A 26,956-nucleotide genomic window follows, 5' to 3' on the forward strand; every position below is an offset into this window, starting at 1 on the left:
CCTCTGCCTCGCTGATGTTCAACTCTGGAGGCAGCACATAACTCCTAGATGCCCCTGGACCCCACTCTGCCTCTGACACAGAGCCCTCGTCCAAGCCTTCCCCAGACTCCAGGACTGGCCCATGTTCCTCCTTAAACTCCTCACTGTCTGACTCTGCTGTGAGCTCCACAGGCGGCTGGCGGACCACAACACTTGCCATCAATTCTTTGTCATGGCCAGATCACTGTTTGATTGCTTTGTAGCTCAGCAATAAATGATGTTGATGTAACTTAATTATAGCTATATTTTCTTTCCTTTTCTCTTGAAATAAATTTCTTACTCTTTGATATTTCTTACTCCTCAGAGATTTTGCATAGTATTTTTTTTTCTTTCTCCCTGCAAGGGAATAGCATAGTAAATATGTATAAATGTATGTATGATCAACAGGAGGGATAGCAGTCAATAGGGAAGAATTTATCCGTTCATTCTGAAAGCCCTGAAGATTTAATCCTTAATAATAATAACCAAAAATAACCCAGTAATACAGTTCTCCCATGTACACACAAACATAGATCCGTCTGAAACAAATTAGACTGCTTACATTTGCTCCGGGAAATGAGCTTCCTTTCCTTGTGCATTATATTTCAGAAGAGCTATCCCAAGTGACACTTTATTTCTCAAAGTCCATTTCAGGACAAGTAACATTTACATACACAAGTAATGTAAACAAAGATGAAATAAAACTTAATTTCAACTGAATAATTCTTACATTAAACCAGTGTATTGCTTTATTTTCAGACCTTTAAAGGGCTTGTGTTGAAATATCATTGGCAGATTGGCCTTGGAAATGACTCCTTGGATGAAACTGTTGATCATCCCCTATGTCTGCATTGATGTTTTCAAAGGTTTTCTGGATATGATAACCAATTCTGGAATTACTTTCTATATTTATGCACTCAGAAAATAAGTTCATAAAATTACTTCTTAACAGAGATACCAGCTCTGAGCTGCAGATCTTTGACTATACTAGCTAGTATCGCAACCTGAAGCATTTTTCCTGTCTCTTCATTGCCATTTATAGGTAGTGCTTGACTTAAAACCGTTCATTTAGTGACCAAAGTTACAACAGCCCTAAAAAAAGTGGTTTATGGCCATTTTTCACACGACGGTTGCAGCATCCGCATGGTCACATGATCAAAATTCAGTTGTTTGGCAACTGGGATATGTTTATGATGGTTGCAGTTTCCCAGGGTCACATGATGACCTTTGGTGACAGACAAAATCAATGGGGAAGACAGATTGACTTAACAATTGTGTCACTAATTTAACGGCAGTGCTTCACTTAACAATGGTGGCAAGACAGGTCATAAACTGCATCAAAACTGATTTCACAACTGTCTTGCTTAGCAACGTGAATTTGGGGCTCAGTTATGGTTGTAAGTCGAGGACTGCCTGTAGTGGTTACCTAGAGTTTTGCAGCTCAGCTCTGATAGTCCTATTGCCAAATTTCAGACACTTATTAATAGAAATAAATGCATCAGTTTGGCGGTGCTGTTACGTGTCTTCCCTCACCCCCTTCTGAATGGTTATCATGCTGTAATACTAGAAAACAGCATTCATTGCTTAGAAAAGCAGATATAAAAATCAAATAGCCCATACCAAATTTATATTGCACTATGAAACTATCTTGTCTCCAAACTTTATCTTCCTAATTATTTTGAAATATCGGGAAGTTTGGGCTTTCTGGCAAGTTGACCCTAAAGAAACCTTTCTCTTATCTAACAAGTAAACACTGGTTGTTTTTTTCAACCCCCCCCCCCCAAAAAAAACAACGCAGCCTAGCTCAGTTCCGTTCCCCCCCCCCCCCTTATCTATGTTGTTTCAGTGGACTTCTCCACATAGCCTAATAGTAGCAATGGAGCAGGTGTGAATAAGTAATTTATTTTTACAAAAGGAATATTTCAATAATCAAGAATAAGTTAACGCCATGTGATATACAAACTCTGTAGCTAGAGGACGCCTGTTCTCAGTTGATTTCAAAAATTGTTTATTCATTAATTTTAGGATAATTAATAGTGGATATAGAAAAAAATGGACTTTTCTCTCACTGGCCTTTTTGTTAATGGAATAGAATTGATGATTAGGATATGGTTGTTAAATTCTGTAAAATAAAACTTTGGTGAAGCAAGTCAGATTATGGAAAAGACACTATTATTGCTGAAATTACTTAGTGATTCCAAGCAGGTTTCTTTATTGTTCCATGCTGTAAACAGAATTTTGCCAGACTAAGCACTCTACTCTCTGCATCTACCACATACTCTAAGAATGATTAGGAAGGGGCTCACCCTCATTCTCTCACACAAACTATCTGAACTGAGTTGCCTCTTACTCCTCTGGAATGCACCCCCTCCATCCTGGGAATCATCACAAGAATTACTATTGAAATGAAGGTGAATATATTGAACATTGTGAAGTTTGACTGAATTTGAAAATTGTATATATCATAATCCTGCACTGTTCTAAGTGCAATTTATGATTTACTATGAAAGTACAGCTCAGAACCCAAAGAAATCAAAAATGGTGATCAAATAGATGCTGAAACTGAATACATTGATAAAGATGAAACAGTGGGAATTTCAATGGAATATTAAATATTATTCTTAGAACTGGTATTAGATGTTTTACCATTGGTATGTCACTACAAAGTGAAACACATTCTGAAAGGTATAATTCCATTTCATTATCTGTGTTTCACTATATCCTATATTCCTTCAAAGTACTCTGAAATAGTATTGTATATATAAATAGCTCCAAGGATTCTATATGCCTTTTATTGGAAAAGATCTTTCCAATTCTGGAAATATGCCTCTTTTTCTTAGTATTTAAAAAATAATTGTAATTAGAAATCATTCTTAGATGGCCATAATATGCATACTTGTGTCATAACTAAAATTTGTATTTTAATTTGATGCATAATTTACCATATAGTTTATCATCTAAAGTATGTTCTTTATAATCTGAAATGTGTTACCCAAATTCATCTAGTTGAAAATTTTATAGGGGCATGTTTTCATTAGGAAATGGTTGAGGTTTCTAATAGTGTGATTGGCTTTAATGATGTACTAGAATATATAGTTGTCTGGCATTTCAGATTTGTTGTTTGTCTATATTTCACTACTTGTACTTGATTTTTATTTGTATCACCTATTTTTGACATTATTTTAAAATTTTAAGGCAAAGCAAGATGAATAGGAGGAGGATTGTATGTTTAGATATGAGCAATGGAATAGCTGGAAAGCAACAACACTAATGTTCATATTATAAATTATTATGGGGATTTCTAGGAATTAGAAATAACTTCACATATCTTTTTGCAGCATTCTCAAATTATTGCTACTGTTTGTACTTCATATCCTTCTCAAATTTAAATAGCTATGTATTTGTACACCTTGTATTCCATTGCTGTGGTAACAATGGATGCAACTTATTACATCTTTATTTTAAGAGTCCTGTCAGCTTGGATTTGGAGTAGAGAAAATGTTTTCCTAATATGGCAACAGTTGTCCCTGTTAATAGATTACGACTTTGGAAGGAAATAGTCTCATGCATTCTGATTACTTATTTTAAAACCAGAGTGAGCTATCAGCAGCATAATTAAATGTAATAAATCAATAAAATAAATGTATAATAGTTGCATTATATTCATTATCTGATTCTATAGAGATACCTGTCAAAAATAAAATCTTAGATAGGGTAGCTATTTGAGTAACAAAAAGTTTTTTTGGTTTTGTTATGATGGTGGTGGTGGTGGAGGAGGAAGAAGTAAAAGAAAATATTCAAATAGGCTTGTTTTGCAGTGTCATGAAAAAAAATTGTGTGCTTGTTTGCTTTATGATTAAAAAATCAAGCAGCTCTAATTATGTTATTGACAAGATATTGTAAATTTTTGTCAGGCTTAAAATTCTTTTGAAGTTATCCATCAAAAGGTCATATTTACATAAATTGCAAAATGTATTGTATTTGCAATTAAAACAGTCCAGGCTTAACATTCATGTAAAACTTTGGTAATTAGTATACAAATTAATATGGGGAAAATAGCATCAGATTAGTAATCCTTCCAAGCAAAATTGAAAGAATTGAGCATGTAATCAAACTGCATATGGAATATTAATGCACAAAATCCTCTTGAGTCTCCACCTCCCTGATACAATTATTTTCTATTCACATTAATTGCTTCTAACAGATGACATTAATGAGTTTGAGTTAAAATTTGTTCAAGGGAATGCTTTGTAAGATCAATGCTGTTGAAGAGTAGACTCATTTTTATAATCATGCATCATTATTTTACAATCATTTACAGAAGCTGCTAAATAAAATAAAGTTCACCTGTTGATTACTCAATAAGTGATTATATAATACTTCCTACAGCACTACTGCAATTATCAATGTAGAAAAATGCTTTCATAAATAATGGGGTGTCATACACTAGAAAAGTGTTGCTCCGTTCCCATAAATACTTGATTCCTCTTTGTACTATGTCTTGGACTCAATAAATGGAGACATTACAATAAAGTTCTTTTGCCTTAAAATCTTTTATTCTTCCCTTGAAATTTATCTTCTGCATTTGGGATTTCCAGTTTTGCATACTTGGCAAATTATTCTATGGTCATTTCATTATTTCCTGACAGGAATGAATTTCATTCATGCATCTTTGATCATCCATCTTAATTCGTGCAATCCTTGACTTGGGGATGTCTTTTCAGAAATACTGTAGAAAAGAACTCAGGTTTGATGTAAGCTTGTTTAGGTTCCCATGAGAGGGTTATTGCATTTGATTTCTTCCTTTAGCACATTCATATCTCTACAAGAAGTGGGTGTGGTGAGGACAATAAAACTCATCATAGAATTAGAGTGCTATAGAAAGAGAAATAACAACCTTTTCTTCTTTTTCTGAAGTCCACTATCATTTCGCTGGCTGAAGTAAAAAGTCCCATTCTTTGCAAAAAGGCATAAATCTTGGCAATGTCCCCAAGATACCTTTTTGAGTATTGATTACATCTCAAAGTTTGTGAGAAATGGTCAAGGAGCTTTTTATTAAAGCTGGGGCACCATATTATTCATCCTGGTTTTATGATATATTATGTATGAACTTTTAAAAATTCATGGCCTTGCCTCCCCCCCCCCCCACTTTCTCCTTTTTGAATGTGCTTCCCTTTGTGCTTATTTGGCAAAACTTTAAGGAAAATGACTTTCATGTTTCATTGAGGAAAGCAAAACATAGCTTACATGAATAAATAAATCATAAAAAATAGAATTAAAGCACACAAGACCTGAAAATATCTTTTCCATGTGTAAGTATAAAAATTCGACAGATTCCTGTTTGGTATGATAAAATATTGTTTCAAAGGTTCCGAATAAGAATAATGACCGCTCATACAATCTGTAATTTAGCTTTCATGATAGATTTTTCTAGTTTTAGGTTGGCAATAGCTTCATTCAAACAATTGCCATTTCTTGCTACTTAACAATTATGTATTTAAATTATAATCTTAAACAGGGTTTTGTACTCTGAATGTGCTGATGGCTTAAATCCTATGATTAAAAATGCTTGTCATGAAATGCAAATTAATAAACCAACGGACAAGTTAAATATATGTAATTAGTGCACCCCAGGAGTAATCTTTGAGACTTTTGAGTGGATATCTAAAGAAAGGATTCAATCTCTGCAGGACAAAAATTATTTTCTGTTTAAAAAGTAAGATATGGCTTTATTTGTCATGAAGTTCATCCCCAGCCACCACTTAGTATTGGATAAGCAAACCCTGGCTGGGTAATAGTAATGATGTTATCAAATCGGAAATTTGTCCAGTTAGTTATCTAGTCTTTCAATAACTTTTATATCATGGCTGGAAAGGAGGAGGTAGCTCTAATCATGTGATACATTTTTACCATGGCCAAGGACACTGCTGTGGACATAAAGGATGTAAATGCCTATATGTGATACATGGTCATAGAAAGAAATTTGCAGCCTTTCATGTGTCCTGCTATGAGCTAGTTTCTTCCTAAAAATTTCTGATTACATCTTGGGGTTGGCAGCAGAACACTAATGCTTTTTGATCCTTTCTGGTCCTAATCTTCTAGTTTTCAGACTGAATAAAACTTGAGAATTTATTTTCTCCAAACTGATCATGGGCTTGTTAGAAGTTATTGTGGTTCTAATTCAGGGAATGGTCATACTTTGGATCTCGTTTTTTTTCTCCAAGCAGTTGTTGGAGCATTTGGAGAAGAATAGAATTTTCACCATCCTATTGGTAGAATCAGGCCATAGAAGTTTGGGATATATAAATTGGCTAGGTGCCTTGTAAACTTATTTTATATGTCCATATTTTTGTCTGAATTTGAGTGAACTCAGATGCCTACTTTTAACTCTCAGATTATTCATAAAAGGAATGTTCTGGTAAAGATTCATGGTGAACTAGATGTCTTCGAAGGAATGGGGGTGATTGTGATGGCCAGGCAGTGAATTGTGGCCCATGCAGTATTGCTAGAAAAGGGAGAGATTTTAAGATTCCCTACTTGCACACTGGACAGCTGTTCCTTGTGAACACAGAATGCAGGAACTGAGGTTTTTGCAGTCAAGTTAAGCGACTGAAGCTCACAGTTATAATGCAGCATAAATGGACACAAGGTTCATGTGAGCCTCATTTCTTTAAACACTTTCGGAATGTAATTAATTTATAGCTAAAGAGAAAATAAGAAAATTCAATCTGGTGAGTCACCATTCTTTCTGGATTACAAAGGGAAAAGGGTTTTAAAGATTTAAAAACTTTGGGCAAAAAGCTTAACAGTAGTAGATATAAGAAAGTATAAAACTAGAAAGGGATACTTATTTGAAAGATTAGTATTTGGTGTTTTTGAACAAATTGGAATTAAAATAGACAAATGAACCAGATCTTTGTGGAAATGTTTTGTTGTTGTTTATTATTAAAGAGTATGGACAGTTGGTGGATTTTATAAAATAAAACATAAAGGCAGACTGTGATACTAACTGTAACTATAGAGATGTCAACTTGATTGTGACTATTACTACAGAGTGCTATTTGAGTCATGAAGGGCACAATAAGACAAAATGGGGGGGAAAGGATTTTTTTTTTCTTTTATGAGACACTTTCATTTTTGAATTACAAAATCATAATGGCAACCACTAGAAAAGCAGCAAAAAAAAAGAGGGGACAAGAGGATCACTAGAACAATCCCCATGGGGAGAAATTACATCAGATTTGCTTAAGAAAATGTTAACTGAATCAGTTGTTATTAAATTTACAGCTTCTGAAAAAAGAATGAATGAAAGCCTTGAAAGTTATAAAAGGAGATGAAAGAAGTTAAGAAGATGGAAAATACTGTAAAATAAGTATCTGGAGATGTAATACAAACTGATGACAATATGAAAATTTTGGAGAATAAAACAGATGTTAAATACAGAAAATTGGAAACAGAACCTTCTGCTTCTATTGGAATCTAGAATGAATTTTGTTTGAGATTTAGAGCAATATCAGAGGATTCCAGTGAAAATATTAGAGAAAATGTTATTAAACATTTAAATCTTATTTTAAAAAATGGAATAGGATTAGTAGGTTACAAAGGCAAATACTGATAAAGCATATAGGATAAATACAAAATTAGCAAAAATAGAAAATGTTTCAAGGAAGAAGGCAAGAGTTCAAGTTTTGCAGCAGCATTTTTAGACAGGACTGAAGATTGATAATATGGATGTAATTGTTCTAAAAGAAATTCCAATTAGAAACCTGCTTAAGAGAAATGAGTAATATTTTTTGACTAAGAGATTAAAGCATGAAATATTCCATTTCATTTGGAAAGTGTGATTTCTTACTATTAAATGACAGAGGTTTAGATTGCATTCTGTCCAGAAGACAAGATAATTTCTTTAAAAAAAGAGAGAAAAGAATAGAAAATCAAGAGAAATTGAAGCAGATTCAAATGGTGGTATCAGATGAAAGTACACAAAAGCTCCAACAGGTCCCATAAGAAACTGAAAGGGGATGATACTGAATTAAGTGATATTGGTATCATTTTTTTCTAAATTTTTAATTTATGGATTATAAATATTTAATGTGGAATATAACTGGAACAAATACTTTTCAAAAGAGAAAATATGAAAAATTAAACAAGATACTTTGCCTATAAGAGACATACATTAGAATTGAGAATATAAGATATATGATTTACAAATAATGGGTGAAGAATTTATTTTGAAGGAAGGAAGGAGGGAGGGGTTTTATATGAATATTCTCAACTACAATATGAATCTGTATTGACTGATAAGCATGGTAGATTTGTTAGGGTGGAAATTAATATGCGTAGAATTAAATGGTTCTTTAAAACAATAGTACTGTTCTATAAAAACTTACAGAGAGATTACGTTTCTCTGATAAAAATTAATGTTTGTTAGGTGATTGAATTGGAATGATTTCTTAATAATTGGATAGAACTTTTTGAAAAAATATTAAAATCATTTACAGAAAAATACAAAAGTTTTCTTTGATGTGATGGACATTTTAGAGCTAGTTAGCATATGGAGACAGTAAAATGGCAATCCAAGAGAGTACACCTACTATTCTCAAAGATATAGCTCCTTTTCAAGCATAAACTTGATTTTGATTTCAGAGAACTTGGCTACCAAGTTTGCTAAAGTAGATTTTACAAAAGATTTTTTCAGATAATAATCCTGGGAGTTTGATTTATAAAAGAATATCTAATTCTTTTAGATGGAGACTACATGAAATGTTTCTACAGAAAGAAGCAATAGAAGAGGAATGTAAAAAAAAGTTAGTTTTTTTTTTAAATAAGTAAAGGCATTGATTTAAAAATGGTTATGGGAAGCAAGTAAAGTTTTTTTTTTAATTTTATACAAGAGAATAGCGAACTCAAAAAAAGAATCAAGAGAAAACAAGCTCTTTTGAATGAGAAAAAAGAAAAGAAATTTGTAGAGAGATATTTATCAACAAATTAAGTTTTTACAACTATAATCTATGTTAACAGTAAGGGAAATGAAAATAAAAATGAATTATGTAAAGCAAAAAAAATGAGTTTGCAAATAAACCACAGAATAGCCTGCATATAAATTACAAAAAAGAAAGAAAGTGATATTGAAATTACAAGAGGGAGATAATGCATTAATGGGCAACTTGGCTATACAAAAAATATTTTATCAATATTGCTCCAATTTATGTAAAGGAAGTTACATCTCTCTAAAGAAGATAGATAAATATCTAAAGAAATAAAATTTACTGACAATTACAGATGAACAGAGACAGATTATAAATGGACCCATAACAATAAGGGAAGTTTCTGAAGCTATAAAAAAGATTAAGCCAGCAGAAGTTCCTGGACCCGATGGATTATTAGGTTGTTTTTTTTATAAATGTTTTAAGGATGAACTTTTACATCCTTTCAAAAATATTATGTATACTACCTTACAGGAAATTAAGATGGCAGAGATTTGGAAAGGGGCCAGTATTACACTAATATCTAAAGAGGGACACTACAAGAAGAAATTACAGGCTGATATAATTATAATGACTACAGGTTGTTCACAATGATTATAGATGATATATTTAAAATAATAACTGAAAAGAATTTATTAATGAGGTTCAATGTGAGGTTCAAAGTTTTATGTGCAATAAAGTCAACATTAACAGGGATGTTTTTAAAAAATGTTAACATGCCATGTTGAGAATAAAAAGTAAATACAAACCCAATTTATGGCTCTCCAAACTAGAAGCATTTTATAGCTGAGAAATAATAGGCAAACACAAATAGCTACGTATCATGAAATGCTAGAACTTTGTCAAGAAAATAAAATAAATTCAATAGACTACCTAGTGGCAGAGGGGTATAGATGTCAGTATGTGGTTTTATTATTTACAGCTATTAGAAGGATTTAATGTAGATAAAATATTTTGAACATGGTAAGTCTATGTTTGAATTAGAATTGTGTATAAATGAAGAACAGCTAAAATGTATGAACTTTTACTGAAATTTTAAACAGAAAAAAACAAGTGGAAGAATGCATGATAAAGCTGGCTAAAATATTAGTTATAATTTGCAGATGGAATAATGAGAGAAGATATGGCTGAAAGAATTGAAATTTACACTGTTATAATCCTAAAAAGATTTTTTATAAAATCTAATATTGCTGGTGTATCAGAAGTGAAATTGTCTAGAACAAGGGTCCCCAACCCCTGGGCCGTGGACCAGCACCAGGGCATGGCATGCCAGCAGCAAGTAAACTATGCCCGTTCTGGTCCACAGAACCAGTTCCTGGTACCCAAAAGGTTGAGGGCTGCTGGTCTAGAATGTATAAAGACATTTCAAATTAGTGTTGGAAATGTGAACAAAAATGGACATTTTATAATTTCTGGTGGCCACTTAAAAGAAAACTAGAAAATTTTAAATTCAAATTTTCTAATTCAGAAGATTTTAAAGATTAATATACAATTCAAACCAGAGGATTTTTTGTAAGGGGGATTGATGAAAAGTTGGAAAAAAGTAATGTTTTGTATATGATAATTGCAATGAGATTATTGTACACACCAAGATGGCACGTTTTAGCACTACCCAAAATGGAAGAATGGTTGATGAAAATGATGGAATTAGTCAAGTTAATAAAATTTGCTAAAATACTTCAATATCTATGTTTATTGCTGACTGGAAATCCCTTAGGGATTTTTAAAATAAAATTATCAAAATCATTACAACTGTCAAGCATTACTTATGCTTGATGGTTTGATGATTAGACAGCATAGGTTATGGGAAGAAGAGAGTTATATTGTAATCATAGAATGAGAAGTACAGATAATTGTACTTACAACTGCTGTAAAGAATATCAGAAGCTACTTATTTGTGTGTTTGATTTTCTTTTCTATTTTCTTTTACTTTTTTCTCCTTCCATGCTTTTAACTTTTTCTTTTACTATTAATTTGTATTAGTATTTGCCTTTCTTTTTTAAAAAAATCATTAAAATAAAATTGTATTAAAATATAGAATATTCATAACAGGCAGAGGTGTGGTATTCAGCAGGTTCTGACCAGTTCTGGAGAAAAGGTAGTGGAAATTTTGAGTAGTTCAGAGAACCACTAAATACCACCTCTGACAGGCCCTGCCCTCATCTATTCTCTGCCTCCCAAGTCCCAGCTGATTGGGAAGAAATGGGGATTTTGCAGTAACTTTCCCCTGCCACGCCTACCAGGCCATGCCATGCCCAACAAGCCATGCTCACAGAACCAGTAGTAAAAAAATTGAATCCCACCACTATTAACGGGGGAAACTATTCTGCAACAAAGTTTTCTGAAAATGTCAGCATATTGCCCAACCAGGAGTTCAATCCTGACTGTCTCAAGATTGACTCAGCCTTCTATCCATCCAAGGTCAGTAAAATGAGAATCAGATTATATTTGGGCAATATGCTGATACTTTAAACTATCCAGAGAACAGAGGAAAGCACTATGGTGCCGTATATAAGTCTAAGTGCTATTCCTATTGCTATATTGAAAAAAATGTTACATAAATCATTCATTTTAGATCCCATCTGTTATTATTTTGGATAGAGGGATGGAGGGATGTATCACAGTTACAGCTTCTGACAACCTGTCAGTGTAATGTCAGGATGTCGTGATATCACTTTGTTGATGGCGCTTAGATGGAAGAAAATCAGAAGCTTCATCAAAGCAAGTAGTAAATCCACCCATGTAAAAAAATAGAAATCCCAGGTTATTTTATAAAGCAAATTCGGTCTTCTGATGATTTAACTCCTCTAGAACTGCTATCGCTAAGAAAAACGTTAAATGTTTCAATGAAAATTTGATTCGCATTTCACGAGTTCACTAATATTCTGTGACCTTCACAAGATTTGGCCACCCGGATTATGAAAGAACAGTATGAACAAATCCATTTGTTATTGAGAGAGATTCACTGTGTTTATTTCATTTTTTTCCCGGCCCATTTTGCACATCACAGCAAAATAGACCAATTATGACAATAATATTCTGAAATATATCATTTTTGTCCATAATAAATACTGCAGGCCAGAGTTGGAGATAAACATCCTATAGTGCAGTGATGGCTAACCTTTTTGTCATTGTGTGCTGAAATTGCACGTGACCGACAGCACATGGGTGTCCTCACACCCTTAATGCAATGCGCGTGCAACCCCATGTGTGCCCTGCCCCTGTGCAGGCGCCCCCACATACATGTGCATGTGACCCCCCGTGAATGCACACATGACCGCCCATGCCTCCCCTCCCCTCCCCTCGCACATGCACCCCGCCCCTCTCACCTATTTTTGGCGAAGTGAAAGTCTTCTATAGAAGGGAGTAGTGTGGTTTTCCTGGTTTTTATATATGGATAAAAGGATGTTACATTTATCCTTGGATTCCATGAGATAAGGATCCAAGGGGATTCCAAAAAGTTGAGAACCTCCAAAGGAGATGCTGTTTGTGCCACTTGAGGTGGACATCAACTTGCCATAGCTTGAACCATAACAGCTGCCTGGCCATGACCGAGGAGGCCATGCCTTGGATGCAAAGTGAGTTTAAGGAAGCATCCACAGAATATTCGACCACAGCTCTGATCTTATTCAGATCCCTATTGGAGCATGTGTCAGAGGTGGAAATTCGCTCCTGGAGCTGCTGAATCCATATTAGGGCCACCCTAGAGAAAAATGAGGTGGCCGTGGAAGCCCGCACCACCCAGGCACCCACCTGATAGCCCTTAACTAATGTTTGTGCTGACCTTTTCTCTTCGGGCTTGAGGGCCTCCTCAGGAACTCCAGACACTACTGTGGGGGATGAGAGAACAGCTACTGGTGGATCTACCTGAGAAGTGTCGAAGAACTTGGAGAGATCCGACCTGACTTTGTACAGGTGTTTTTCCAAATTCATGGGCAAAGGACCCACCCCCAGAGAGGCCCACTGCCACTGGACCAGGTTAAGAAATAATTTCGGAGATGGGATGACCTCCTTCTCCACTGTTGTTTCTGAAAAGAAGATATTAGGTGGATCTGTAGAAGTTGTGTCGGAAGCCTGAATCTGGGAAGAAGAAGACAAGTTTGCCGCTTTTTTGGCTTTAAACAGAAGTGACTTGAACCGGTCTGGCTTGAAAAGTTCGGCAAATGCCAGGACCTCAGGTGTGATAACCTCGTCTTCCGATAAGTCTGAATCTCTGAGGGTATCCTGATCACCAAATATAGACGCTTGACTGGCCGAGGTAGAGAGGGGAGGCTGTCGTGAGCCCCTAGATGACTTGTGCCTCTGCCTACTGGAAGACCTAGAGGAGAGCTTCTGCTGAAAGCCAGCAACAATGCCTTGTTTTATGGCCTCTGCAATGATGGCTGCCATATCAGTAGGTGCAGATATATTCGGGCTGGCATGGACATCGGCAGGAGCAGAAGTGGCCTGATCAAATGAACAATCCCTGTTGAGGGGAACATCAAAAAATATCTGCCTTCAGTAGGCTGTAGAGAAGAGGACGAGGAGGAAATTTTCCCCTCTGAGTCAGGGGACATCTCAGCCAGAGAAGGATATGTCGCAATGGGAGGCAGCTCTGGGGGAGATAGGACAGGAGGCCTGAATCATGTTAGTTGAAGGAACAATTGTCATAGCCTGGTCAGCCTGCTTTTGGGCCTTTAAAAACTCCTTCTCAAGAGCTTTCTGGGTCTTCTGCCATGAGAGAGGACTTGGAGACCTTGGAGGCTTTGGCTGGGTCCCCAGCCCCCTTAGCTGGTTGGCCCTGATCCCTGATGACCCTGCTTCCTCTAAATCCTTTTCAGGGATATGGCCTAGGAGAGCAGTAGGGTTGAATAAAGCAACCCCATAATGGCCAAAAAAAGCTGGAAAAGATCTCACTACACTGCAGAATACGACCAGCCACTGGTGATTGGCACCTGCTGCCTTTACTGCCTCCCTGGAGTCATTGGGGCCTCAAAATGTCACTTGCCTCTGTTCACGCTGTTTTTAGAGAGGTTGAAGCCTCAAAATGGCACCTGCTTCTTTCGAACCATTTACGGAGCCGTTTGGGGCCTCAAAATGGCATCCGCTGTTTTCACCCTCTTTAGATTGCTGCCTGAGTGCTTTGGGAGCTGCGGAGGCCCTTCCAACGATGTGATGTCTCAGGCAAGGAATGGAGGCTGAAATAGCAAGTGGACAGCTGAAAGAGACCCCAAACCAGCTGGCCACACCTGCATCTGCGGTGGAGCTGGGTTGGGGCAACAGCTGGCACACAGCTGGCACACAGGGATCTGTGTGCCACCTGTGGCACACATGCCATAGGTTCGCCATCACAGCTATATAGTCTCAAAACCAACTTCTGTCAGCTTGGAGAGCAAAGGAGTGTAAGACTGATTATTATCTGTACAATGAGTAAATCCAAAATTACACTGGGATATTTTCTTCTGTACTTTTAAGAATGTGGACTATAATTAACAGTATGCATTGCTCTTGAGGCTTATAACTAGAGGGACCTCTGACAAATGGGCAAATAGCTACAGTTCTTGATCAATAATTATTAGATTAAAACCCAAGTTAGAAGATATTTTATCTTGTATAATGAACTTGGAAATCCTGTTTGCATGGATATCAGAGTAGATTATTTTTTATCTATTCCAAATGATGTAAAGCAATGTAGGCACATATGATTGCAATGCTCATGAATGTGAGAAAAATGTTTTTGAGATTCGTGGGACTTGGTGCAAGATGCCAAGGATATGCAAATATGTTATTCCTTTTGTATTCATTATCATTTCTTTTGGGGTAGTTTACAAATATTGTAAATAAACAAGCTACACAACTGTCTGTGATCCATTTCATAAAGAGGCTTTATAACACATTACACGGAAGATTTCTGAGCATGCGGGACACTCTGACCTTTGTAGGAAATAAAATCCTCATCTGGAAGAAAATTAAAACACATCTACCAACTTCTGCGCTGCTTCTTTCTTCATTATTCTGTTTCTTGAAACAGAAGCCGAGATTGCATTTGGAAAAGGCTGATAACTACACAAGTAGTAAAGGAAGCCATAAAGTGTCAATAAATAGCATAAGCTGGAGGTTTTAGCTGTCGGACAGTGACACAAAGATGGATTGTCCTATGCTAGAGACTTTCTTAGACAAAGCTTTAAACTAGATAGGAAACCAAAATTAGACTGTAATGGAGAGATTTCATTCTCCGTGGACATTCTAGTTGGGGCACTAAATTAATTTACCTTGCCCAGTTTTCTAGGGCCTCATCTGTTACATTGTGGGGCTATAATGCAGTTGTCAAGATGTTCTTGTACTGCTTTAACTTAAGCTCCAGTATCTTTCTAGAGCACATTGCTAATAAACATTGCATATTTCAAGCAGGCTGTCACTGAAAAACTAGCTCGGATAAGGCGTGCATAATTTAAAGAAATAAATTTTTAAAACAATCAAATATTGAGAAATGTTAATCTTGTAATAAGGATGAAATATGAGCATGATGGTTTTAATATTCCTTCAATAGTTAGACTGTATCTGTACTGGTATGAATACAAATAGGCTGTTGATTTGTCATCTTATTCAGGAAGATGCTGTCACTCTCTCCTTTTTTTTTCAGCCCACCAAATAATGTCATCTGCTTTGTTGCCTTAGGAATGCCAGCAGAATATGAAATCTGGAATACCTGCCTTGAAATGCCAGAATCAGTTAAATGGGAATGGACCTCACCAAGTTTATCCTAGAAGCAGCTGCAGCAGCAGTGAACTCTCCTTGTCTAGCGCCTGCAGTGAATATTCCAGCAGCTCCTCCTGGAATGATGGGAAAGCATGCAAGAAAAAGGTAAGTTACTGGTCACCTTTGATTTAGGAGAAAATTTAGAGTGGCTACATTTAAAAAAATATTATTGGCAAGGGGTGCTTCCTAAGCTTAGCTTATACAATGAGGGCATGATGGGAAGGAGAAATAAATGGGGAGTATTGAGATCAGAGTCCTAAATATAAATCTAGAAATATTGTGACTTCCAGCAGAAATGAGATATCTAATCTGAAGTATCCCTTCCCCTTCCCACCCTTCTCCTCTCCTCCCCTTCCTTTCCTTCCCCTCCCCTAACCTTCTCACCCATTCCAATTCATTCACTTTTATTCAAAGTCTCATCCCTAGCTGATTGTAATGAACACTCATAGTTTGGTCTGGGGCTTGCTTCCATTTGACAGATGATGAGGATGAGGATGATAAGGATGAGGATTACAACTTCTTATATCTGGGGTCCTGGGGGGTGGAAATTCCTCCTACTTTCATCTAGGGGTGAAGTTCAAAACCTGCATTTTTATTTCTAATAACTGCTAATTTTGCAGTAACAACTAAACATTTATATTTTCTTTTTCCCATTTCAAATTAGTCAGTAAGCTGGGATAAAAGGATAAGTATAGGCTCTTCACTCCCCAGCAACCATTCCAGTCCTGCTGATGACCTACCTCCAACGCGCATCAAAGAAAACCACATTTTGGACGGGCTGAAGAAGCTACAGAAGCAAAAAAAAATATTAGAACCTCCTTCGGTTATATCCAAATGGGGCTATAAGGATTACATGGATTCTAATGAAGGAATCTATTCTCCCGGAGTTAAGTATGGCGCTCAGAAAGAACAGGCCAATGGCAGGCCTGAAATGGAGGTAGCTTGTCAAGATCACCCAAAAATCTTTGTGTATGATTCTGATTCCCACGAGGATGTGGATGATGACTCTTCATCTTTAGTACTACTGCATGAAGTACCAAGAAAAGACTGTTGGTACTACTGTAATAAATTAACTCACAGTGTTTCTGACAGCTTATTTGGCTGGGAACCTGATAGAAAGCATTTATCAGAAATAAGGTCTTACTTTAATTCAAAGGAAAAGCCCGAAAAACTGACTAGTTTTGTCAATGGATTTCAGTTGGGTGCAAAATCATGCAGGGATATGAAGCTGCCTGTGCTGCAGATAGATAAAAGTCTTTCCACTGTAAGCTGGAGAGACCTTAATTTACACCTTTCAGATACTGATGACAACGAAATCCTTGATGAATTACATGTAGAGAGCAGTGACGAGAAAAGCCCGTCATCTTTGTCATTAGCACCCTTTGCAGAAAAGAACACCGAGAGCTGTGATATGCTTGGGGAGAAAGAAAACACTCAGCTGGCATCTTCTGAAAAACAAGCCCCTCCCTCAGACATCAGGACAAAGGCATGTAATTTTATTAAGCAGCAAAAAATTATAAAGAAGACTTCTTCAGAAGAATGTATTACTGTAATATTCGATGCCGAAGATGGCAAACCTATTGAATTTAATTCACATCAGGCTGGAATTGTTACTGTAACTAGAAATGAAATTTCAATTCACCAGCCTTGCGATGCAGAAAACACTACATGTTTATCTCAGGGAGTATCTAATTTGCAGAAAGCAATAGATGCTAAAAGCTGCCATATTATGCAAATACCTGTTAATAAAGCAGAGAGAAAAACTGCCCCAAATGATTTCAAGGACGACTGTGCAAATATCCCTTCTCCCCACATCAGAGATTGCCCTATACATTTTGGAATACCACTGTGTCAAAATACCTCTCAGCAAAAACTAACCAAACCCGCATGCAGTATTTCTTCCAATTTGAGCTCCCCTTCTTGTATCCAGGGAGGTAATAATCAAAAACACAAGTTAACAAGAGTTTCCAGCAGAGACAAGTTTTTACCACAGACAGCTAAACCGGCCATGGCTGAAAACTGTCCTTTAGTCTCTCCCCATTGCTTTAAGACTTTGGTTAAAGGTCCAGCCTCACCTGCAAAATGGTCAAGGCACAAAAAGATACTGAATCCAAATCAGAATTCAAAAGTAGGCTTGAATAACTGCAAGATGTTAGCCCATCCAGAAACTAAGATTTTGCTCTCAGAATCAACTGCCTTGCCTCAGCATATTCTAGAGTCTGTTAACAATGAAGAGAAACCAACCAGAGATGTCCATAATGAAGGGCCACCAGTAGAAGCCAGATCTCCTCCCCCTCCCCTTCCTCCTGGCAGATCAGCTTCACTCTTAATGAGATCACATTATGAACATTCACCCCCTGCTCTTGACCAACCAGGAGCGGGTTTTCTCAGCGACACAAGAAAAGATGTTCAGTTCTCACCACAGAAAGGAAATTCAGTGTCTGTTTGCCACAATGTTGCTGTTTATGAAACAAAAACCGATAAACTGCCTGTCACACCTCAATTAAACTATCTTGAATTAAACCACTTTCAGGACAAGGGAGAAGGCAAATGCGTATCAGAAAAATCCCCTGCCACAAGCCAAGTCACTTCCAAGATTTTCACCAAGAAAATTTGTCCACCAAATTCAAACTTGCCCATGTTCTACAGCAACCAAGAACTGTATAATTCCAGAGTTGTCCCTACAGCTTTCACAACACAAGATACAAGCTCCCTGTCTCAGGAGACTGGTGTACCTCAGAAACCAAAGTTTCCCGAGAGTTTCTCCACTTCACTGGAGCATCACATAAGTACAGTTGGGGAACAGAGTGTTCTGCCTCAAATTAACCCTTCTCCAGCTCCATTGTTATCTCAGGTCAGGGATGATGGAAACTTGTCTGGCAAGGTGCTGAAGCCCCATCTGTCTGTGGGACTGAAATTATTCATAACATCTCCCCGCTTTGTCAGAAGGAGTTCCACTGTGCCAGGAAAGCAGGAAAAAGACTGTATGAATGCAGCCTCTAAATGCCACGTGAATTCAGATAAACAGAGGCAAGGTGAATCTTCATCTCAAACCACTATAGACTTAGCAGACCCTGAAGAATGGAGTCCGGAGCCTCAAATAAAGGAAAGTTTCTCAAAGAAACTCAAAATGGACCCAGCTTTCCCTATTTCCCCTGAATCTTGTAATTTGATAGAGCCGGACAGATTTGAAAACAAATCTGTTAAAAGATCCATTTCTTCTAGTAATAAAGCATACCTGAAGCCAGCTCTTGGTATGACTGGAGCCAAGGCCCGTAGTCAGAGTTTCAGTATTTATACTGAAGAACTATTGCATGCACCTTCTCCAGAACGGTTGGGAAAAGTGAGAACCCAGATTATAACAAATACATCAGAACGAGGGAATTCTCTAACCAGGCAAAACTCAGCAGGGGAGGGATTGCAAATGAAGTTTGTTTCCGAATCAGCTGGGACAGCAGAGGCAGTTCCAGCGGTTTCTTGCACTCGGCCAGGCGTTTGTGCAAAAGTGAGTGGTTCCAATAGTCAGATGAGCAACCCAAGCAAGCTGCCCTTTCGAACGTCTCCAAAAGGAGATATGTGCACCAGTGTTTTGAAAAAGGGGATCCACAAATCAGCATCCCAGAGTGAAGTTCCAGATACACCTGGTCAAGATGAAAAAAGCAGTGATGTTTCCAAGTGTCAGTCAGCAATGGAAAAAAGTGTTACTCAAACAGAAATCAACCAAACCAGTATTTCCCCAGGCCAAATTTTCCCATTTCAGAAAAACATGGACAGGATTGAACGTCATCACAAAACCGAAGGAAGCAAGACAGCATTGCCAGAAACTTGTCTAAATGGTCCCGAAACGCCTGGAAAGGCTTCGCTTTCAACCAGCTCACATCCTACAATAGAAGAAAAAGTGATGTTGTGCATCCAAGAGAACATGCAGAAAGGACAAGGGCAAAACCCATCTGGCCCTGAGATGAAACAAAAAAACGGAGGCCCTTCTCTTGCCAGCTGGTTTGGTTTCCGTAAAAGTAAACTCCCTGCCCTGAACAGCCGAAAAACGGATACCTCAAAAGTCAAAGTAGAAAAGAAAGAGGCAAAAAGTTCAGCTTTTGGAAGTAAGCAAGCAAAATCCGAAAAAAGGAAAGACAAAAAGAAAAGCGAGCAGCACTGCGAAGCGGAAAACGAGCTGAACAGGAAAACGTCTGTCCTTTTAGATGGTGCTCCCAAAGGAAAAAAATTGGCAAAGGCTGTACACGGTAACCCAAGCCAAGCAAGATCCGAACAGAAAAGCAGCCCTACTGCTACCTACTCAGGAAAAGACAACTTCATGAAAGAGCTTTTACACAGGTAAGAATTTTAGCTGTGTTTTAGATTTGGAATCTTTCCTTTTAGAATAGTGTGGCCGGCTTTGCAAGCTTCTTTAGAAACTGCAAGACGCTCACTTAACAATGCAGAGTAGTGGAGTTAAAAGTGGGGAAAAGAACTTTGCAATCATTATCTAAATTGCTTCAGAAAGAGAAAAGCCCAAAGATTTGAGGGCTGGCTGGAATGGAGTGAGGGAGATAGGCAAAAGTAACTTCTACCACCAGCCAACTCCAAAGATCTGTTGGCAAGGGTTTCGGTCTGGAAACCAAGAAAGAAATGCTGGCAAAACACACACACACACACACGGGGGGGGGGGGGCAGAGAACAAGCAGGATAAAGAGATGCCAGGTTACAGCAGCTTAATAAGGTAACTTTCCAGGTTCTATTAGTAATTCTAAAACTAATTCTAATTTTAATGCATTGGTTCTATTGGAAGTTCAAAAATAAATAAACGAACACACATGCCCTTTTTTCATTGGCTCAAAGGGTTTACATTTAGGACCTCATCAGCCAGCCTAATTGCAGCTCACTGAACTAGCACTTAAAGTTTGGCTCATGTGCTGTTTCTTTAGAAGTTGGTGATAGATTACAAATCCTTTAAAGCCTTTGTGATGAAGCCCAAGGCCATTTCATTCTATAGAAATCTCCTTTTATTTCCTCTTTAGTGGTACCACTCTTTAATGGTAGGGTTATTTATTTTTAACTATGGCCTGGAACTTGTTGCCATTTAAAAAAAAATTCAGCAGAGCAATAGTTTACCTGGTTTGTCTCATCCTTTTTTTTTCTTTTTTGGAAAGGGAGAGTTGAGTTTATCTTCTGTGTTGATTGTTCTTCAACTTCCAATTGTTGCTTGACAATTGTAATTTGCTTTTTTTAATCTCAGCTAAGACTGTAGGAAATTGTGTATTCTTAAATAACCGGCGGACGGGGAGAAACAACCATGTTCTGATAATTTTGCTTGTTAACTTTGAACATGATCAAACAGTGCAATCTCAGAGAGGCCAGCCTGTGCTGAGCTGCTGTATTTCAGAAGGCTGACAAGGGATCGCAATGCTGTTCCATCTTTCAGGAATCTCCCATAAAAATGCTGCCATGTCTAGGAGAGGATTCGTAGCCAGCTCTCGCTTCGTTTTTGTTTCTCTTTTTTTAGGGAGACAGCTGTTTATAATGCAGATGTGCCTTCACACATGCAAAACACCACCACCACCACCTGCCAAATAGAGTGACATATCCCCATAAAAACAGCTCCACATGGCTGGTCTGATCATTTCTATCTGCTTTTTGTTAGCCAGGTCAGTGGTCTTTGAAATTAAAGAATAGTCAGCCTTATTAAAACGAATACAGTTTTTTAGCATGGCATTCTTATTTAATACATCAATCACAGAGAGATTTCTTTTTAAAAATGCAGCATCTGCCTTTGTGTTCTCTTTAATGCCCCCTTGTAACTGGCTGCAGATTGTTAGTATACAAAGAAGATAACCCACAAAAGTAATTACTTTCACCGCTTCCCGGATTTTAGGTCAAAGACACCCAGCAATAATTGTACAATAATTTCCAAGTTGGCTCACAGTCCTAGAAAATTTAAAACAAATCATTATACCTAAGCGGCAGCTCTAATTTTGTCTGTGAAATTGCAAGTGACAGATTTGATCAAGGCTAGTTAGCCACATTTATCACTCAGAAGTCCAGAGGGGGAGAAAGATACAGGGTGATTTCACTAAGCGTAAAGAAGCAGAAGGGAAGGTAGAGTGATTGAAGAAGGGCAACGTAATTGATCAGAGGAATCACTTTCTACCTGCAGAGTTGATAAGAAGGCAGCCCAGCAGACAGAAAGTGGATCAAAAAATGTTTCCTGCAGGAGCGTGTCTAAGAGCATATCCCAGGGTTTTCCTCTTCCAAGCAACTCTGTCAATACTCAAAGAATCCAGAAGAAAAACAGCAAAACAAAGGTTGACATAGAAATACCAAACGAGGCCTTGGTAAGCAATAAGAGGAGACTCCCTTAAGAATTTCCTTTCTTCCTGACTGTTATTGTATTACTACAAGGTACATGCCCATGTAATGGTGAAAGGACACAGTTCAGAACTGGGAGTGATGGATTAATGTCAACATGCAATGATCTGATTAGGGAATCCGGTTATGCTATTTCAGGGGCTAACAAACAGTGCAAACTGACTCAGCCTGCTTTAAAATTTGCACAGGCCACCTGTGCTTTGAAACAAGACCCTTAAAATTACCCAGAATCCTTCTTTTTATCTCTTAGGAGTAGTTGAAACAGATTGAGATAAAAATAATAACAGCAGCGCCGTCCAGTTCCGTGTCATTTTTCGCTAAAATCAAGGTCCATTGTGTGATTCATAGAGTGCAGATACTACAAGGAATACATTGCAAGAAATGGTGGTTAGGTATCTAGTATCTGCTGCTTCAAACATTGCAAAACAACAATATTGATAGTTTTAAATATTTACTTAAGCCTACTTATGTACAGTGATTTTGCTTGTTAGACATTTGAAGATAACTTGGTAAATTAAAAACAGCACAAACTTGGGTTTTGTCTATTAGGAAGCATACTAAATTTCTGAAATGAGAAATGGTTTCCCAATTATTTTGCTGTTGCAAGTTGTAATTGTTTTAGGAATGTAAGAGCTTGAACCAGGCTTCTTTAACAGCAGAACTAGATGCTTTGGGATTTGGAGCAGCATGGATGTTTTTGAATGGGATCATTGCAATCTCAATATGGAGCCTAGTATATAGGAGGTGATATGTGCCTTTTTCCCTACCCTGATCCCTCAGAGGCCACATTTTTATATAAAAATATAATGTTAGGCCCCTTTCCTGGAAATATTTGTTTGTTTTTCATTACAGGTAGTCCTCGACTTATGAACAGAACTGAGCCCAAAATTTATGTTGCTAAGCAAGACCTTTGTTAAGTGAGTTTTGCCCCATTTAAATGTTATTTCTTGCCACAGCTGTTAAGCAAATCACTGCAATTGCTAAATTAGGAACACAATTGTTATGTGAATCTGGCTTCCCCATTGATTTTGCTTGTCAGAAGATCACAAAAGGTGAGCACATGAGTCCAGGACACTGCAACCACCATAAATATGAACCAATTGCCAAGCATCCGAATTTTGATCACCTGACCAATAATAGTAAGTGCGAAATAAGATCATCAATTATGCTTTTCTGTAACTGAACAATCACTAAACAAATGGTTGTAAGTCGAGGATTACCTGGGTTAAATCTATACTCCACCCTTCTGTTTATATAAACACTCAAGATGGGTGGGAAAAACTGACACATCCATTTTTTTAAAATTCTGAATAATTTAGAACGGCTAGCTAAGGGACAGATTACTTCCTAAGAACTATCTCATGAATGAAATACACAAAATAAACCTTCTTGGGGATCCCATCTGTTCCCAGTAGGCTGTTTCATTAAGCACAAATGAAAGATCTTTGTTCTGCATGTCAGCTTGTTTTCCCTTACTCTGTTTTACAAAGATCACTCTTCCTGTGGTCCTTTATAAAAAAAAGCAAACAATCAAACAAATAAACAATCCTGTTTTTGTTAGGATTTGAAATATGAACCCATTTCTCAGATTATATAGTGCAGAGATAAAACATAATATAGAAGTTCCACCTGATGGGAATTGAAAATCAAATAGTCTTTATGACTCTTAAGGACAAAACGATCAACTTTAGAATATAATATGCATATTTTTATCTACTTTCATGCAAATAAAGTCTTTCCTGGAAGACGTGCAAGGTCATCCGTTAAGAACCTTTCCAAGACTTCTGTGTATGTGCATGTGTATGTGTTACAAAACTGTCCCCCCCCCTCTTTTGCTCTGCCTTTTTTTTATAAAAGCAGGTAGCTTCTATAGTATCTTTTCTTTGAAAATGTAGATGTTCCCTGCATTATAAAACCACAAATTATAAGCATATCTAAGTCTGCCCTTGCAATGTCACTGAAAGGAAGAGAAAGAATGGAAGTCTGGAAATGTGCCATATGTAGGAAATTCAATCCAACTGATGTAGAACTTTGATAACAAAGCAGAGCACCTTATCACAGCCACTCAATTTAACTATGCCCCATTTAACATGGTGCTGACAGGTTAGGGTATATCTTCACTGTACAGAAAGAAAGGGAGGGGGCGGGGTGTGTGGGGAAAAACAAGCCAACATTAACATTTCTTTTAAAACTTTCTTCTTGTTGTTTAATGGATCAGTAATTTAAAAGCATTTTTGTCTCCTTTAATAGAGGCTTTGCAATTGTAACAATCCTAGCCATTCAGCTATATCTTTAAGAAATACATTTCATTTTATTGGATAAAGATAAGTGTGTGGGTGTGGGTGTATGTGTATGCGTGTGATGTATAGTATAGTGTATAGTATACTATATTATAGTATAATTAATAAAATATAATATAAAAATATAATATATACTTTTATTCCTTATAACAACAAAATAGGCTGAAAAGGCTTTGTTTATTCTTTCTGCAAACAGTACTCTGCTAAGTTAAAAATCAAATGTTATTAGAACATATTGTTCAAATACTGGATTACATATGCTACTGCTTTATGCAATTTTAAAATCCTTTTTTTAAATATAAAAATCAGTCAATAAATTAGCAATAGCACTTATTTATATACTGCTTAATAGTGCTTTTACAGCCCTCTCTAAGCGGTTTACAGAGTCAGCCTCTTGCCCCCAACAATCTGGCTCCTCATTTTACCCACCTCGGAAGGATGAAAGGCTGAGTCAACCTTGACCCTTCTGAGATTTGAACTGCCGAATTGCAGCTAGCAGTCAGCTGAAGTAGCCTGCAGTACTGCACTCTAACCACTGTGCCACCTCAGCTCTCTAATTAACTAGCATTAGCTCATTAAACTATTTGGAATAAAAAAGAAAGAAAAGGATTACTTAAGTGATGTATCATAACAGTGGATTTTCAAACTTTTTATTTTTCAATATGTTGCAGCATCAATTTTTTTACAGTGGGTTGATTAAAGGTTTAGAATCTCATTAAATGGATGCATATTTACCGTTCAAGACAGAATGTTATGAACAATTGTGTGCTGTAACAATGTGCGTATGTATGCAGTTACATATCCCTTTAAGAACCATGAAGCCCAATTGCCTAGAGAATATATGTAATTACTACAGATATTCTACTATTCTATTATATTATAGATGTTCTACTACTCTATATCACAACTGGTATGAACACTATGTATGTAGTATATGTGAAGGGGTCAGAAGTAATGAAATTGTTCAAGACTAACACAAAGTTGACCCAGCCCACTAATGCTCATGAGCTGTGGGTGAATTAGACTGTAGCATTCATTTGTTGGTAATCTTGTTTTTCATGTACTCTTAAGGCACTGTTTAACTAAGTGGCATATAAGGTGGGCAAGTAAATATTCCAATGTTATACTAAAGATAGTGAAGCACAATTACAATGGAAATTATTTATTCTGTTTCAGTATCATTCTTCTACAAATGGCCTGAAATTAGACTAGACATCATATCTCAGTACTGGGACTTTCCCACAAATTGATTACTCTAAAATGGAATTTAATGTATACAAGGGAGAGTGGGATATGGAGACTTCACAAACCACTGCTTATATTTAGATTTACGTCTGATAACAATAATGCATTGCACTTTGCTAAAGGTTTGTCAGCAGTTATTGACATAAAGCCTAAGTAGTATTAGTACTGAAAAAAGGCACTTCCTACAGTATTTTTCATGGCCATCTCATGTTATTAGAATAAATAAATATCATGACACATAATATTTCCAAAGAGGGTAAATCATGAGATTTAACTATATTTCTTTGCTTTTGTTAAAATGAATCCTAGAAGATGTTTTTCCTTTAAGGATTATTTGTCTTCAAATTTTGTTCTTGATAGCTGCATGATGTTGCTTTTATTCAAGCATTTAGAACCAATTTAGAAGTCATTAATCACAGGATGAAATTCTTATTATGTATGATTTGGAAATTATATTAAGAAATTATCACTAAGGTGATAACAAAGGAACAAAAATTGTGGGTGGGTGTGTGTTTTCTGAAATAATTTGGCTTTTATCAGTGCTCTTCTGAAGAGATACTTGAAAGAGATTTTTATTGTTTTCTTTTTTTAATGTCATTCAGGTCAATGTAGTAAGAGAAAACTTTCAAGAGGATGCAGAAGTTAACCTCCCAGATTCAAGAAATCAAAGTCATTTAATAGGTAAACTAATAAACTGAACTGTGTATTTTCTTTCTATGTAATCCACTGAATCATAATAAATTGAAGACAATTAGATAGGAATTTCTTAACACTTCTTTTCAAATAGCAGCCACAGATAAAGAAATGTTAAATACAAATTATGTTTAAATACAGATTATTATTATTTCCCAAGAAAAACCTGGTCACCATTTCTCTACTCTTAAGTCTTCAAAGCCTAGAATTTTCCCACCAATCAGTTAGAACTAAAGAAGCTTCTTCAATGAGAAGCAAAATATTTTTAACAGGAAAAAAAACCAGAAAAGTCCAGTTGCCTTTTGGAAAAAGCACCTTTGGGATAACCATGATCTGGATGATTGAGAATCTCCATAAAAAAATTCGAGGGGCATGTTACTGCACATGGAAATCCTAAGGGGAGCAAGAGGGAAAATGATGACGTGTATCACAGCATAAATCATGTGACTTAATGTAGTTCCATCCAAAGTCAATTTTCATCATTTTGGCCTCATGGTAGATCCATAATCTTAATGGAAGGGAATGAGTCTATTTCTCCTACTCTTTTCTCCAGCTGCTAATTTCCTCCATTACAGCTCTTCTTTAATGGACAATTATTTGAGATTTTCA

General features: G+C 36.7%; 1 protein-coding gene across 5 annotated transcripts in view; it reads left to right on the forward strand.

Moving 5' to 3' along the window:
- NCKAP5 (NCK associated protein 5) overlaps positions 1 to 26,956 on the forward strand; it is a 615,409-nt gene that overhangs the window by 492,741 nt on the left and 95,712 nt on the right. For 4 of the 5 annotated variants that reach the window (XM_014075805.2, XM_087711234.1, XM_014075806.2 and 1 more), the window contains 4 exons: positions 15,663 to 15,848; positions 16,408 to 20,078; positions 21,898 to 22,075; positions 26,257 to 26,335. In XM_014075805.2, coding sequence (XP_013931280.2) covers positions 15,663 to 15,848; positions 16,408 to 20,078; positions 21,898 to 22,075; positions 26,257 to 26,335 — 4,114 coding nt within the window. Of the gene's footprint in view, positions 1 to 15,662; positions 15,849 to 16,407; positions 20,079 to 21,897; positions 22,076 to 22,961; positions 23,027 to 26,256; positions 26,415 to 26,956 lie in introns of those variants that run through there. The other variant, XM_087711255.1, reaches the window with a different exon arrangement.

The sequence above is a fragment of the Thamnophis sirtalis genome, unplaced genomic scaffold, assembly GCF_051295495.1.
Source record: "Thamnophis sirtalis isolate CommonGarterSnake01/CBP01778 unplaced genomic scaffold, rThaSir2_p1.2 scaffold_1, whole genome shotgun sequence".
NCBI classification, from domain to species: Eukaryota; Metazoa; Chordata; class Lepidosauria; order Squamata; family Natricidae; genus Thamnophis; species Thamnophis sirtalis.